A 16,328-nucleotide genomic window follows, 5' to 3' on the forward strand; every position below is an offset into this window, starting at 1 on the left:
AAACCAAGACCACTTCTCTTAGCTCCCTTGCCTTTCTTGATAATATAATCATATATAAATTGGCCAGACTTGATTCTATTTAGCTTGTGATATCTAAATGAATTCACAAAACTCTGAATTACATACTTCATCTTACTGAGATGTGTGAATAACGTTACTGAGAACCACCACCAAAAACAATTGCCAGAGAAGAAAGGTTTTGACCTATTAAATTACCACTGTCCGTTTCTTCACAGTACTTCTGCTTTCAATCCAATGGGTTGAACATGCTGTGAATACTAAAAATTAACAAATGATACAAATGCTTCTATAAAATAACTTTTTTCTGTGGCCTCTTATCGAACTAGCATATTCATGTCCAACAGCCACTAAAAGAAATTTGTATTTGATTTCAATTGTCTCTAAATTTCAATGCACAAATTATCTTTTGTAAATTCTATCAGTCAACTGTAAGACTACAAACTGATTAATAGTGTTGTAATGCATCCTCATTCACAGATTTTGTGTGCATATATTCTAAAACAAATAATCTTTATTGCTTGCAAGAAGGCATATTCTACAACTTATATTGGTCTCACAATTTAGGCTCTCTAGCTGAGAACTAAAGCTATTATTGCTGGTTAACTAATTAGTTACAGTAACATGAAAGATGATTTAACTGTTCATGTTGATTAAAAAAAAATCCAAAACAAAATTCCTGAGGTTATTTTCAACAGTAAAATTCACCTTCAATTTCTGTAGATAAATTAACACTGATACTCCAAAGTAGCTGTCAATAAAAGTTAGAAACACACATAAAAAAATCCTGAAGAACAACAACTTCCCAAAGACAGTTTTTTTCCATCAGACTGTTTCATGAAACATAACAGTATAGTCTTTGTACATAGACTCCAACCTAAGATTTAGTAACTGTGATTTTCATATCGCTTAATCCCATTCAAAACTGTAATGAAATACCTTCTCAAAGGTATCCCACAACTTATTCACAAGGGTCATCTATGTGATAATGAAAGAACGTCTAGCACAAGCCTAATCGATGTTTTTAAAAAAACCCAACAAACAACTAAAGAGCATTTTAGTGAAATATTCAGTAAAAGGCATGAGAGAAAACAGTAATGTTAAAATTAAGGCCACAATCAACTTGGTATCGCTTGTGTCAAATAACTAGCTTAGAAAATAACCTGTACTGGAAAATGCATATAATCTCCTAAATACGCATATTTAATACCTTAAACTTTCCTATGGTGATGTTCATGCTTTGAAAGAGGAATAATGATTAAACTCCACTGCCAAGTAAAAAGTTGTCACACTCAGATTTTCCCACCCTTAATGGCTAGGTATTTTATACATTATCAATTAATATTCTGTGAACACAAAGATCTCTATTTTGTGTCCTGTCTAGAAGATAACCAGCTCTTATTTACTTTGGTTAGCTTGTAGGCAATAAATAAATCATAATAAACTATAATTGTGAGTTCCAGATCAGAAAGCTTATTCAGTATGGTCTAGATCACTGTCTTACCCATCTAGAAGATTCATTGTTGTTGTGGTAACTTCAGTAAAAAGAAGAATCTTTCCAAGCTTCTTTGTTTGAAGATTCTGTTGATATGTCTTCAGGCTGAAATGTTCTGATGAGAAGCTTCCCATCTCAGTGATGACTGGCATGAGAGATGGAGTTACTTCCATTTTTGATTCACAGGATGAAACAAATTTAAGAGACACCTTGCTGGATGCTCTTAATCCTTCAGCATTTACATTTCCCTTGAGCCATTTCAGAAAAGCAAGATGGATTTCCTGTGGGCAAGGGAAATAAAGTAAGGCATAGAAATACAGACCACCACATGTGAAGGCACACAAACATTCTTCCTAGAGCATTTTTATTGAAGCAATCATCTACTTCAAAATAGGAAAATTAACTAGATTTCCTCTTCAAAGATCAACTTCTGCTGCTTGTTCTAGTCCAGCCTGGCCTGACTACTTGGTACTCTCTTTGTAGACTTGAAACCATGCTCCTTTGCAGTTCCCGGTAACAGGGTTTGTAGTGGTTCCCCTAGATACTGAAGCATGTATTATGCAGGTTTTTCAACATGCTAAGTTTCTCTGCTGGAAACCCTTTAGTCCATTGCTAAGACTCCGTTTGAAGGATAAAGCAGCAGTTAAGAAAAACATTTACTGATTTCTCAGCAGAATACCTGTTAAAAGGGCTCATACCTTCAGCTAATGGAAGCTTCACTACTATTATCTTAAATACAGACAAAAGTGCCTGTTAATTAGCTAGCTAAAAGAGAAGCACGTAACTCAAGAATGCACACAAATAAGAAAATTCTACTACCAGTATATGAACTGCAGTTGTATGTATGCTCTGTTGTCCTTGTCCCAGCCAATGGCACAGATAGTACACATTTCTATGCAAAAGATTTTAAATGTGAAATATACATGTACATATGTATATAATTTTATATATCTACACACCAAAACCTTTTTCTCTCCTTTATTTTAGGTTATTCAGAAATACACTTTTTTGATTGCGAAATAAAGAGACGAATTACTGCGATTCTTACCCACCTGGTGATACCCTGAAACAACTGTTACACATTCATAGAACTCTTTCTGGAGATACCTAATTCTATTTTGAGAGATCTGATATGGAAGGTTTGCCATGTCTTTAGAAACAGTAATTTAACAGCCCACGAACACAGATGCTGGGACTTCTTTTTGCTAAGTGTGTAGCTTAGATTCCGAAGAGCTCTCCTTCTAGAAACAAAGTGGTCTTTTATATGATATATCAAACAACAAAAATTGTGTATTCTCTTCTACTGAAAATAATGTACTAGTGATTCTTGTCCTCAAATTTTTAAAAGGAAGACATTTGACTTTTAAATAAAAAACTTCTAACCAAATATACGCCTCTCCTTCCCATTACTGCCGTATCTGGGATCCAGAATACGAGTGTTTCCTATGTGAGTGCTGAAGACAGGATTAAGCTCTCTTGCCCTTGAACAAGATGTCCCTGAGCTCCAGCTCAACTCTTTAAAACCCACAACTGCAATTAAGAGCAAACTTCCTATAAATACTTATCTATCCAAGGAATTACTCCAATTTTCCAAATCCCATTGTTATATCTTAAGAAGGAATGAGAAAAGCAGTCCTGTTCCTAACACCTTTCTACAGATTTTCCATCCTCAGAAACTACACATTCTCAAGTTTCACACGGACACCGCTTCTTGTGTGACGTTCTTTGTATGCTGAATGTCAGCAGGCTTACTGGTTTACAGCCCTGTAGTACGAGTAGCAGAGTATAATAGAAAGAAAGGAACAGTCTCTTTCCAAATGCAACCAGGCACTAGCTTCTAAGCCCCGCGACAATCTAAGAGTGACTCAGTAGCTAAATTTCAGCTACAGAGAAATTACTTCTCATTTCTTGGTTTTCTAAAGCTCCATCTGAACTCTTTCCATCTAACTTCTTGGATATAATACACTTAAAATATTTTCTTCTTTTTTTTTTTTTTTTGCATATGCATCATAAATGATGATGTGTCAATTAAAGGTTTTATGAGCATTTCTTTGACTTGATCTGCATGAAGCACTTGTATCTTCACTTAGTGTAAAATCATAGCGTTGACAGACTGCTGCTGAATTCTTTACACGCTATTCTACTTGTTTACACACACACACACAGTGTAACTTATTAGCTGTAACTGATATTTAGAAAAACTATAGCTTTCATTCTTGTGAGGGAGTATACAGAAACTGTGCTTAATCAGAAAGTGCATTTTCCCATTGCTTTCCAAACACAGAAATTCACTTAGCATAATTGAGCATACAAGCCCTGGACACAAAATCATAATTTTAACTCACATAAGGACAGGTTTATGGGCTTACAGAAACAGACATTAAGCTAAAAAATAAAGGTGCTTAAAGTATTATTCTATTCCAAACAAACAATAAAAGTGCTCAATACTATGCGTCAGAAAGTCTGGTGGACTTTTGCCACAGCATACTTTCTGAAAAGACTGAAATATCATATATTTATGTGTGATGTTACATTATTACAAATATGCCACAGAATTCCTAACATTTATCCTCTTGAGTATAGTCTTTCAGGTGATTTTTTCCCCCCATAGATTTTAAGTTTACTTCTTGATTTAATTTTCTTGTTTCTAACGCATACTGAACCATTTAAGAATTGTTACATGTGTATAACTATGAGGCTAAATTTTCCCACAGTGTACACGTTTATTGACCTGATCAAAAATGTAAACATGAGTAATACATAATCAAGAACAGCAATTTATTTTTAAAAAATCCTAAAAAATATGTTTTTACATTTTTAACAAAGCAAAGTTTCAAGTGCTGTCCAAAAACATGCTAGAAAAATTAATTTTCACTGTAAGAACCTCCTTCACCCAAAGTTACAGAAACACGGATGCTGAACCAGTGCCTTTTGGTCCCTACAATTATACTGGCACACAGAGAAGTACATTTTTGCATAATGAAATAAACATACACAAGAAGTCAGGGTTAACCTCTGCTTCAACTCCATTCGAAAGCAATATAATCACGTCAGAACCTGAACTGTGCGATTTGTTGCTAAGTCCAGGATTCAACCTTGAATTCAAAACTGATCGGCCTGTGTCTGCCGTTCTGCAGCAACCTCTGGTGGCCATTTAAATGTGGAGTTGGTTCGGAATGGTCTGGCCTTCCACACCTCTGGGACCAGAGCAGGTGTGTCAAGCAAGGCACCCAACGCAAGGTAAGGGAATACCCAAACTCCTGGCCGCTGCTTACCCTGACCATTATCGAAATCCTAAAACACGCAGGGTACAAACTTTAAATGAGTACTCAATCAAAAAAGCTGTAGGTGTTACATATTCAGGCACCGAAAACAATACCTGCAGCTACTTACATATATGATCATACTAAAATCAGTATTATGCATATTATCAGTAACATACTTTGTAACTATAACAACTACACTTGTTTTAAGGTGGCACAAATGTATTCTGAAATTGTTACTCATCATTACTGCATCAGTTTTGGATAGGAGAACTGAAGTCAAGCCAAATTTAATTTCCTATGAAACTGTTCATTTTTCAAATCACATTTTATATGCACGTTCTATAAAGCAAAGGTATTGCCTTCTTTCTTAAAGAAAGAATAGAATTTGACACATCAACCAAACAACCTGGTGACAAGAGAGCTAATCAGCTTTTCACAGTTAAAATAATCAACAACAAATTTAATATTTATAATGAGAAAATTTTTCTACCCATACTTTAAATGGTAAAAACACAATATACTTTCAATGCATTGTAAAAAACAACTACCAAAAGCAAAAAAGCACTATACCAACAGGACCTATGCACCACTTCTCACTAACAAATTCTCCCCCAGCACTCCAAAGCACAACTTAAATCCCCCTAGACAGAAGCATGGAGATATGAAATTTCAAAGCAGTGACAGCCTCACTGATCTGGTACGCAAGGACAAAGAGATCAACCAGCAGAATTTTGATTGTCAGACTGAAAGTGTCACTAAATGAAAAGTTGTTCTGAGTAAGTAGGGAGATACAGTCGATGTTAATTCACAGAATTCATAGAAACAGAGAATTAAACTACTGCATACTACATACCCTCAGCTCCTCCACTGACCAGCACAAAGGTTTATTAGAGATCACTGTATGAAGGACTGGAGGTCTGACATCACAAGCTGTTGAACTAAAGTTTAAATGGTACTTGTAATGTAAAGAAGGAACAGTAAAAGCTGTACTTTGTTTATGATTTAACATCTGCTTTCTACGATTTTAAGTTTGGCCAGGTGTGTGAAGAAACAGCTATGTTACAGAAATTTCCTTTTGCTGTTTAAAATTCTTTTTCTTTTCATAATCATTAGTTTCACTTTTTCCTAAAGCTTACTTATGGTTGAGATGGACCAAAAGGAGAAAACAGGGATACATAAGAGACAAAAAACAGCTGCATATGGACCCTTCTCGGCTGTAGTATAAAATAGCAGAAAATTACAGCTCCTGATTGAGAAGATTTTATTTGCACCTGGGCTCTATCAACCAATGAGACTTACACACAAAGCACATAAATGTTCAGTTATAATGCTTCAAAATAATCCCAAAACCAAGACTTTATTCTTACATTCTATTTTTATATATATAGTTTTGATGTATTTTCTTATTTTTATATGTATATTCATATACACACAGATACATGCAAGTATCTCTCTCACTGGGCATATTTGTGAGCTGCTCTTTCCTACCAAACTCTGTGATGATAGATCTTAAACTCTGTACAAAGGAATTCTTTGTTAAGACAAAATTCAGTCACAGCCTAAATTCATTTGGTTTCTATTAAAAACATGGAGGCAAAACTAAAGGAAAGCTAAAAATATAATGCCGTAAAACAAACAATATACATCAGTCAGCTCTCTCCTTTCTTAGGAGGAAAAATGTGACAATTTTAACTACCGATGCTCTAAGCGATGGCTCAATATTGTGACTATAATATAATACTCTATTTTAGCTGTTGTTTGTTGAGTGAGGCCAAGTATTCACTTTCTTGATACATAGCTAGAATACAATTTAACAATTTTTCTCCTTTCTTTGCATAAAATGCAATAATTTCCAATGAACTACTTCTATTTATGCTTCACTGTACTTGAAAAAAGTTTGCAGTTGATGTATTAATTCATATATTATCAGTTAATGTACTGATTAAATCGCATACACTTATATGTTTATTAACTGCAAACAAGTCAAGATTACACAGGCATAAAGTAGCAATCTTTTAGAGGAGCACATGAATAGCCCGTTTGGAACATAACCACATTTATAGACATCACACCTTCAATATGGCTAACCTGTATTTTTTTTTCTGAATTGGCTGTTAAAATAAATGAGTATTATTTGGTTCAGGTATGATCTTAAATGTATGTATTTCATATGAATTCTATAATAGCACTGCTGGAAAAGCACACATTTTAATAAAAGAGTGCACAGTATTTGGAATCTGATTTCAACTTTAGAATATAAAAATACATACACGCATATACATATACACAAAAAATATATCCTCCTTGTATTACACAGCTTTGCTCAACAGCGCTACAAGTTTAAAGGTGTTAAATTAGCCACTGGAGAGCTTCCATAGCATCTCTTGAATCCAACAGAAACAAACTGAAGTCCAACGTGGTAGAGAGCGGTAGGCTGGCGCCAGCAAAAAACAGATCTACAGTGGCAACTCCAGCCTGAATGCTAGCGACTTAGGAGGCCAGCAGCAGGAAAAGTCAGCTATTAGCACAAGAGGGCAAGGTTTTGGCAGACATTTCTGACTAATGAGGCACACAAAATGCTTTTCTGATGCTGCCTGTGTTTTTATTTCCTGTAATAATGCCTTGAGATCTGAAGCAGATGACAGTTTCATAACACAACCACAGCCCCATTTTAGAAACATGTTCATACTCAGTCAATATAGAAAAATGCTAAAAATAAATAAATATTAAATGGCACCAAAAAACCTTACTGTAAACATATAGAAGATGCAGAAAAAATGCAAAGTTGTATACTATTCTTATTGCTTTCAAACCCTAGCATGTATATATTACCTTTTCCTGAGGCTTTGTAAAACAATTTCTAAATAGTAAGGTTGGTACCACAACGATTCATGAAAAGATACTACTTTCTTTGACAAGGGGGTGAAACCCAGTACAATATCTTTCTCTTAGGAAAAGACTGAAGAAAGGAGGAAAAAAACCCCCAAAACTTGACAGATCAGATGAGGAAAGAAGATAATCTCTTGGCGATCACAGCCTTGACAGAGGAACTGGAAGAGGATGAAGAACAGGTCTGCTGTAACCTCTTCCACAGAAACACAAAGGTGGGAGAAAGGTTGCACTTCCCTCCCAAGTAAAACAATACTGGCAATTAAGTTGTAGTGGTCATCTACTAGTGCAGCAGGACTTAGTAAAGCCGTAGATAGCAGATGTATTATTTGTGTTTGTGTGTCAAAGCCAGTGTCTCTAACCAGACTATCAGATTCATTAGACAGTCATAATCATTATTTCAGTACTGCTCAGATGTCATTAATATATAGTAACATTATCAAACTACACATCAATGGCTGGAGTCCTGAATAGTTGCCCTTTTAGACTTTAGTAAGCGTAAGCTTGAAGACGGATTTTGTAACAACTGAAACAAAAAGAATAAACAGAACTGTAAAACACAAAGGCTATTTACAACACATTCAAAAACTGATTTGAAATACATAAAGTACTCAAATTATTTTTCAGAAAGCATATATAAAACTTTTAATATTAACTGCTTATAATTAATTTCAAAGTTCAGTCCTTGTTCAATGAAATAGTTAAAAATTGAGCAAGCTAGATAGTTTCCCTCCACAGCCCCACTGGTTGCTTTTAATCTATCTTCAGATTACTTACAATATTTTCATTTGTTTTGCATATTTTATTAGTAGGAAGACATATTTTAGCTGAGGTCACCCCTCTAGAAGGGCTAAATCAGGGGATAACCTGGCCATCTATCTTACTCTATTCAGCAGGCAGAGGGCCATTATTTTCATGAGTCTGTGTTCATAGTATAAAAGTTTTAGGAAGGAGAGAAATCCCCAGTTCTCCACTCTCTCCTTTCCCCATCCCCCAAAGAACTTCATAAAGATTTTATTGTAGTACAACCGAGGTGCATTCTCATTTTATGTTCTCATGAACTTCTGTAGTTACTTGTCTGATATTTGCTATGCATTCTCAGGGTACTACGTAACTAGGAAATCTGCTTCAGTTTATTAATAATCTTTTTATATTTCCTAAATCCAGATATGGTGCAAAACATGAGTTGATTGTGTAAAATATGGAAGGGCATTTCGAAAGATGGCAGGGTTTGGTAACTTCTAAAATTCACAAACAACTGGGTTTTTAGGAGTCTCTAGTGGTTTGGGTAGTTACTTTAGTCTGCAATATACTTTCTCAAGAGAGGCAGAAAAAGCTAATCATTTCTGAAAGATCATTCCAGCGACCAAGTTCCTTATTTTTGACTCCACACTTCAGTGTGTTTTTAAAAACAAGTATCACATTACATAAACAGTTACACAGTGCATCATCTCAGCAGTACAGGGAGTAGAAACAGTCACATGTAGAAGTGGGTCCAACTGATATGTGGAATACCTAGTCCAAAAAAGGGAAAGATTTTTAACAGTGTTGCAAGGTATCCTTATCCTTATTGCAGTTACATTTCTTTGAACATGAAGCATCTTAGATTTCAACCCATTCCCAGTCTACATGTCTAGCAACTGCTCATAAATCTGTGCCTAAATTTGAATCCAAAATTAAATTTAGCTTTAAAAAGCACTGTATGTAGGCAGAAAATTAATCTATCCAATGTGCAGCAGTCCATTCTAAAAAAGGGCTGCAGGGCCCAGGTCAGAATTCATCGATTAATGAAAAATATATCAGATGTTACCTTTTGTAGAGAAAAGAATGCCATCAATAAGGTTAAAAACAAGATAAAAAGAAATCACCTAGCAATGAAAAGGCAAAATGGCCTTCATGTCAAGCTTTTTATACCAGTATCTCCCTCTGTTCTTTTTAGCAGTGTTACGCTTAGGTATTAGGTTGCTAGAAGGCACATGCTATCGTTCAGTCATGCGAAACAACTACAGGAAATGAGGCAATCACATTTTTTCTTTACTATTATATGCAAAAAAGTATCAAGAATTCTTAAAAGGATGGAACAATAAAAAAAAAAAAGAGTGAATGCGTACTGCTCTAAGCAGAACACATTTGTTTCGGTTTCTCAATTTTGATAAAGTACTACCATTTATGGTCCCTGACTGTGTAACAGCCTCCGCAGCTGCAGGACAAGGCTGGCTGCAGAAGGCCCCACTGCCCTGTGCTCAGCGCAAACCAGAGCTGAGCGGGGGAACGAGGAGGATAGCAGAGCAGCACTGTAAGGTGCATCCTGGCTTTCACTTTTCTTACTTGGCTGCAACAGAACAAGTCTGGAAGCAATCTTCCCAGCAGCTGCTCTCATCAACAAACTGTTTATTATAAGAAAGTGGCTGGGTCAAAGGCTAAACGTCATCCAGAACTGAAAGCCTATCTTTAAAAAAACCTGAAGCCATCCATGCATATGAAAAAAGCATATTACGTATGAAAGAGAACCATATTCCATTCCGAAAGGCCAAAAGTCTACTTAAACAAAAACTCAATTTGCTGAAGCAGTATTTTATAGCATTGCACTAATTTACTGTGGCTTGTGCTGGTTTTGAGACCTGTTCAAGGTTTCTAATAAAACCAGAAGTTATTTAAAATTCAGTCTGTGTTTTATGGTAAAAAAATAGAGTTGTATTAAAAAATATTCAAAAATATCTTATTAACACCGAATGAGTTAGCTCCATATTCACATATAAGAACAACAAAACGAGTAGTCCTCTAACACATTACAAACACACCATCAACGTGTTACGCAAGTTGAAAAAAAAGGTTTGGGCTGAGTATCAGTTTCATCAAAAAAAAAAATTGCAGGCTTTATGATGCAGGTAGCAGAGAAAGATGACATACTAAACGCATGTGTATTAAGTCCTTCGCAAGCACTTGCCAAGTCTGTTTCAAACCTTATTTGAAAACTTTTGAATGCAATAGCCCATATTCAGATGTCAAAACCTCTTCCAGAATTCCCAGTTCTGTCAAGAATCACTAAAGGGTTGAATTTAACCAGATTTTAAGCCAAGCATACTTTAAAAAAATTGTAATTGCATGTTACCATAAAACTACATTTAAGCACGTGAACATACACACACATACACAAAGAAAGGTACAAAGAATGCATGCATCAAAACCCCCTCGTATTTAGTATAATTTAGTAACATCCATCATAAAGTTTAAACTAAAAGATACTCAAAATTACAGGACGAAATCTCATCTAGTAGTTTGTAGCCCTCAGTCTCAGAAATTAAACAGTATACGACCACCTATGCAAGGTAAACTGGTATCAGGACATAGCACAGTAACTGGGATATGTTTGCTGCAATAGACTGTAAAACTGACTTTGAGGGTAAAGGATCAATAAGAACATAACATCACTACATAACACTTCACAAAAACGAGTGCTGCAATGAAAGGGCTGATAAATCAGAGGACTAGTAGGTGTTGATTTATCCTACCAGAAAAAGGCGTGATAAATTACAGCTTGACCATTTAATTCTTCATGACACCTACTTTCTAACAAAAATGTTATTTTTTGAAGAAAAGTGCACAGTAAATTGAGCATATGTGCAACTGTGCTAAAAATAAGTATAAAGAAACCAGGCAGAAGGGAAAAGACATTCCACTTACGCACTAAAATCTCAACATTATGCATATTAATAAAGTGGGGTTTTTTTTAAAAAAAAAACACAACCCAAAGACATGTTTAGAAGAATAAATTAAGACATAAATCCAACCATAAACGCTGTATACATTTATTTTAAATTGCTCTCAAAAGTATTCTGTATTGACTAGAAAAAAAATACAGAAGAATTTTGTTCTCAGCTAATAGGGCAATAAATTAGATGCAATATATTCAGTGGGTAAAACTGGCTCTGTTAAACAGCTATCACATAATAGTATTTTTATTTGGTACCAAAACTTTTTTTTTTAAACTGAGGATAAAATTGTTTGTTGAAAATCTTGGAATTAGTAGTAGAATGAGTTAAGTAAATAAAACCTAAGAAAATATTTTTTCTTAGCCCTGATAATACACAGTTCTTAGTTTAAGGTTTTCCATCAGGTTTGTTTTGCCTTTCAACAGGTTTATATACATAAAATGTGAGTGAATTTAGTGTTCATGAATATGAAATAGCAGAACAGGAGCCAAAGATTCTCATCTTAGCACTGCAAACACACATTAAACCTGAACGACAAGATTTCAGCTGTACCTCATTTTTGTCTCTTCAGAGCAAGAACTCTCAATTCTGTCACACTGTAGGGGTTTTTGAGCTAAGGAAATGTCTGTGAAATATTAGGGTGAAACCACAACACATTTTTGCATGTACCACAACTCAGAGATTACAATACAATTATGTCCCTAAAGTTGCATGGCTAATGTTCAACATGTATCATATATTCTAATCCTTTCTAAAACCTATTCATGTTGACATAACATTTTATAAATAATAAAAAAAAAGATACTAGAAGAAACATCTTAGAAAGGAAGAATTTATTGGAAATTATATGCTACAATGTCAGGAACATGCTTAGAATGTTGTTTATAGGATACCTACTTCGAAGATAAAAAAACAGTATTAAGGTAACAACTACTGGCTTTCACTGTAACTAAGATCTCATTGCTAATCCAAGATCCTCAGAAAACATTAGCATGACAGTATGTGATTATTTATTAAACAAAAGTAAACCAATGCTTTTTATTTAGTGGAGTCTATCAAAAAAAGTTAAGCATGCTTCGAAAATACATCACATACATATACAGCGATGTAAAATTTAGGTATTGAGAACTCTGAAAGAAGCCTCAATAATATTCAGTTTATTTCAAATTAATGATTTTTTCTTATGAAACATGGGGAAAAAAACCCCAGTATTCACACCCATGTACTATAATGCAAAGTTGTAAGAGTGAATGATATAAACTACATTTACAGTTATCCTAGCTGCATGTTTTCCAACACATTGTAACTCTTCTCTCCCTTTTTCAGCCCTTTCAGATTTAACACTTACTTTCTTCTGCTGGGATTGAAACCTTGATCAGAACAAAACAGGTAAGAATTTGTCCTCAGCAGAAAAAGACGAAGATAGTAAGCAAATCATATACTACATCTTCCCGTAGCTATAACAGTCCTGATACACCGGCAGCTTCAAGAATTAACTTCAGAGTCAACTCCTTAAAGAGCAGTCACCTGAAAGCATTCCTGCTATTGTCAGAGATAAATGGGAAAAAAAAAAAACAAATTTCATTTGTCCTTTAAAGGTGGACATACAACATACTTAACCCTCCCAGGGAGAAAGCCGAACGTTTATCTAGACAAACCCTTTAGCTAGTCCAGGACGGAGTTCACTTTAGTCAAGTCATATACACCACTAGCTTCTACTCCAAAAGACCACATTTGGCATACAGAACTTACAGTATTTCAGACAACAGAGCAGAACTCAAAGCTCATGACTGGAATTCAAGGTTTTAGGAGTGACTTTGGGAAACAAGGCACTCAAAGAAGCAAACAAGAACAGACTCAAGACCGAGGCCGTGTATGAAAAGTGCTCAACAGAAGCAAATACAGGCAGTCAGGAGCATTTTTGACAATGGCACATTCTTCATTCTGAAGGACTTTGGATTCCCTTGACTTGTCTCTGAGGACAACCACCTGTTTCTGTGCTTAGGGATATTTATGCTCTATTACTGTTAAAAGAGTTGAGGGAAGACTCAATCTGTCAAACAAAATTTTGCAATATTCATTATGCAAATGGTAACGCAATGTAGAAAGTATCCCAAATAAACCTCATTTAATAAAATCTAACCACAGTGCTCGGAAACATGCTCTTGCATGGTTTTAAGGCTCAACTGAATAGCACAACAGAAAATAAGATGGCTTCATTTTTTAGACTTTTCCAATTAAAATTTTGTATTAATCCAGGTAAGGAAATGTCTTGGGGGGCAGTGGTCTGGAACCTTATGGAAAAACTTCTTGGAAACTATGTAAACAGTAAATGCTTGCTGCATATGGGTACTAACATAATCTACTGCAAAGGCTAGTGACTGTAGTGCAAGACTCAAACTTCTGACTTATACTTCAAAGGTATAAAAGCTTTAAAGTGGAGTAACAGTAAAGCTTAATGTAATTTTTCATTCCAGCTCAGCAGCCAGTGAGTGAAAGGGGATTCCGGCTCCCAAGGCATATGGCTGTATTGTGCATTTCCTAGCTCCTGACTGACCACAGAAACCAGTAGAATTGAAACTTTTGAACCCTGTTGCAATACTAAAAAGAAAAATAGCCAAGGTCTGGGTGAGAGAGTCTTATGGAAATGAGGACTAAGATTACAACATCCTACCCAGACTACACTTCTAAAGTCAAGCACCTGGCCAGAATGAAGCAAAAACTTTGAAAGACTGAAAACCAGCTCTACACATATCCACTCTAAAGATGAATTTTTAAGTGATTAAATATGAACCACCTTTGTTGAAGTCTCTCAATTAGTAGTCCAAAACCAGAGGGTTAACTTCTAAAAATAAATCGTCTCGAGGGAAAGAGTTTCAGGGATTACTTCAATCAGTATGAGAATGCAAAAAAAGAGTTTAAAATGCATATCCAGAATAGTTCCACACAAACTAATGAACTCAAGCTACAGACAAAGTCTGTATACTCAGTCTGTGACACCTAGTGATTAATTTATCCTTGGTTAAATAAGGACAATTTGGGTCTCTGTTTCTTGAACGTAATAGCTCGGGAAACAGGAGACCAAGAGCAAAGCAATTATTATTTAATTTTGAGTTTAAAGTTTTATGTGTACTTTCAGTTTGTCAAGCTAGTGTTATTACATAAAATCAGGAACATGACAGTGACCGCAAAAGTAACATTCTACCAGCAAGTTATCATATGCTTCTAAGAGGAAGAGACATACTTGAACAGATGGAGAATTGTTTTGTATGGAGCAATAACGATAGCAATAATTGTAGTAAGGTTTATTGCAGTTCAAAAATGTCTAATTTGCTATTCCTGGACTGCTAATTAATTGGAGACCATCACTAGACAGAATGGGTCATGTAGGATGGAAAAAAGCTTGAAAATATTTAGGGAAGACTGAAGTCCACTCCCACCTCCAAAAGGAAATGGTCGCTGCAGAGATAACAAAAGCATATCCTTATCATTGCTAGCTATTCATACCTACCATTTGACTGAAATACCAAATTAAACTTTGTTGCTTCTCAGTTGCTGCCTATGGCTAAAACAGGTAGAAAGAAAAGCTTCCCGTAATTGCAAGAGCTGATGAACTTCTCTTTCAAATGACAACATAACTAACGCTTAGCAGAAAGGGGTAGCTTTTGTCACAAGTCGCTGCTGCTCAAACAGTATGAATACAAGGACAAAGCAGCAGACATATCAATATACATGCCCCTTTCAGTCTGCACCTTTTCTCCAACAGTGGCCAGCAGCAGATGCATGAGAGAACACAGCAAGCATAAGGTAACATCTCCTCTTCTAGCAATCCACATCACAAGGATTTGTGAGCCAAAGAGCGTATGCCTCACAGCTCCAATGAAGTATTCTCCCATGAAAGACAAGTAATCTTTTGAACTCAGTTCAAAACATTCCTGATATCAACTATTCTCATTTAAAATAATGACAGAAGTATTCTAAAGACAAAATTACAACTTTAAATATTTTTGGCTATTTCTAACAAAACCTCAGGAATTCAAACAAGCAGCTCAAATATTCATGGTAATTTGCAGCTCATGCTGCTTATGGTAACTTTGGGAAAGTGCCCCTCTCTCTATAGAAAGCAAAAAATAAGAATAAGTGTTCTGCTTTCAGCTACTGTGTTTTCTTTTCCATCACTAATATATTGTATTAACATACCAACATGTAAACTACAGTCAAAAAATGGAAAACTAATTCGGTAACTTTTATCTCTGCAGCTGCTAATCCTGTCAGGTAGCTGTGGCACATGAACTAATCGTATTAACAACAATTCCGTTTTGGAAAGAAAAAAGTATATCTTCCAGACCAGAAAAATGCATGGATAATTGCTTATTTCATGTAATGAGTTCTGAAGTCCAAACATACCATATGTAATTTTTTATTTAAATCTTGACAATTATGCATCAAAAAACAATTATTTTTCCTTATCTTGCAAAAGAAATTCAGAAATACCTCCTGGAATTAATTTTTATTGATCTTGACTACATGGAAATGCTGAGACATGCTCCAACAAAATAGTTCTCTCCATCTTAAAATTCAGAGGATCTTAAGATGTTTTTCAATTCCTAAAACAACAGGTAGAGAGAATCCAGGCACAGTTCTTTAAAGCGAAGGGGATGGTGATATGCTCTCTCCAACTGAATATTGCTCTTCCTTTCAAATAATTTCTATTATGAGAACTATGTAACTTTTTCTACTGAAGTTATGACCTACTTCAGTTGAAAGGTAAGTTACAAAGAAATGATGACCAATTACATTGTTGCAAGTGTAACATCAAAAAAAGATATAACAGAATAAAGGAAACGTGCATACTATTCAGTAATACATATTATATCCATAATCTCTCTTCACATTTAGATCTTAGCAAATAAAAATCACCTTATCTTTATTTAGGTTCTCTCTCTG

The 16,328-nt window shown here is 35.1% G+C and overlaps 1 protein-coding gene across 4 annotated transcripts in view; it reads right to left on the reverse strand.

Annotated features, from left to right (window-relative positions):
* HLCS (holocarboxylase synthetase) overlaps positions 1-16,328 on the reverse strand; it is a 127,293-nt gene that overhangs the window by 82,366 nt on the left and 28,599 nt on the right. For all 4 annotated transcript variants that reach the window (XM_068425299.1, XM_068425298.1, XM_068425301.1 and 1 more), the window contains one exon: positions 1,523-1,794. In XM_068425299.1, coding sequence (XP_068281400.1) covers positions 1,523-1,794 — 272 coding nt within the window. The remainder of the gene's footprint in view (positions 1-1,522; positions 1,795-16,328) is intronic.

Source organism: Nyctibius grandis, chromosome 2, assembly GCF_013368605.1.
Source record: "Nyctibius grandis isolate bNycGra1 chromosome 2, bNycGra1.pri, whole genome shotgun sequence".
NCBI lineage: Eukaryota > Metazoa > Chordata > Aves > Nyctibiiformes > Nyctibiidae > Nyctibius > Nyctibius grandis.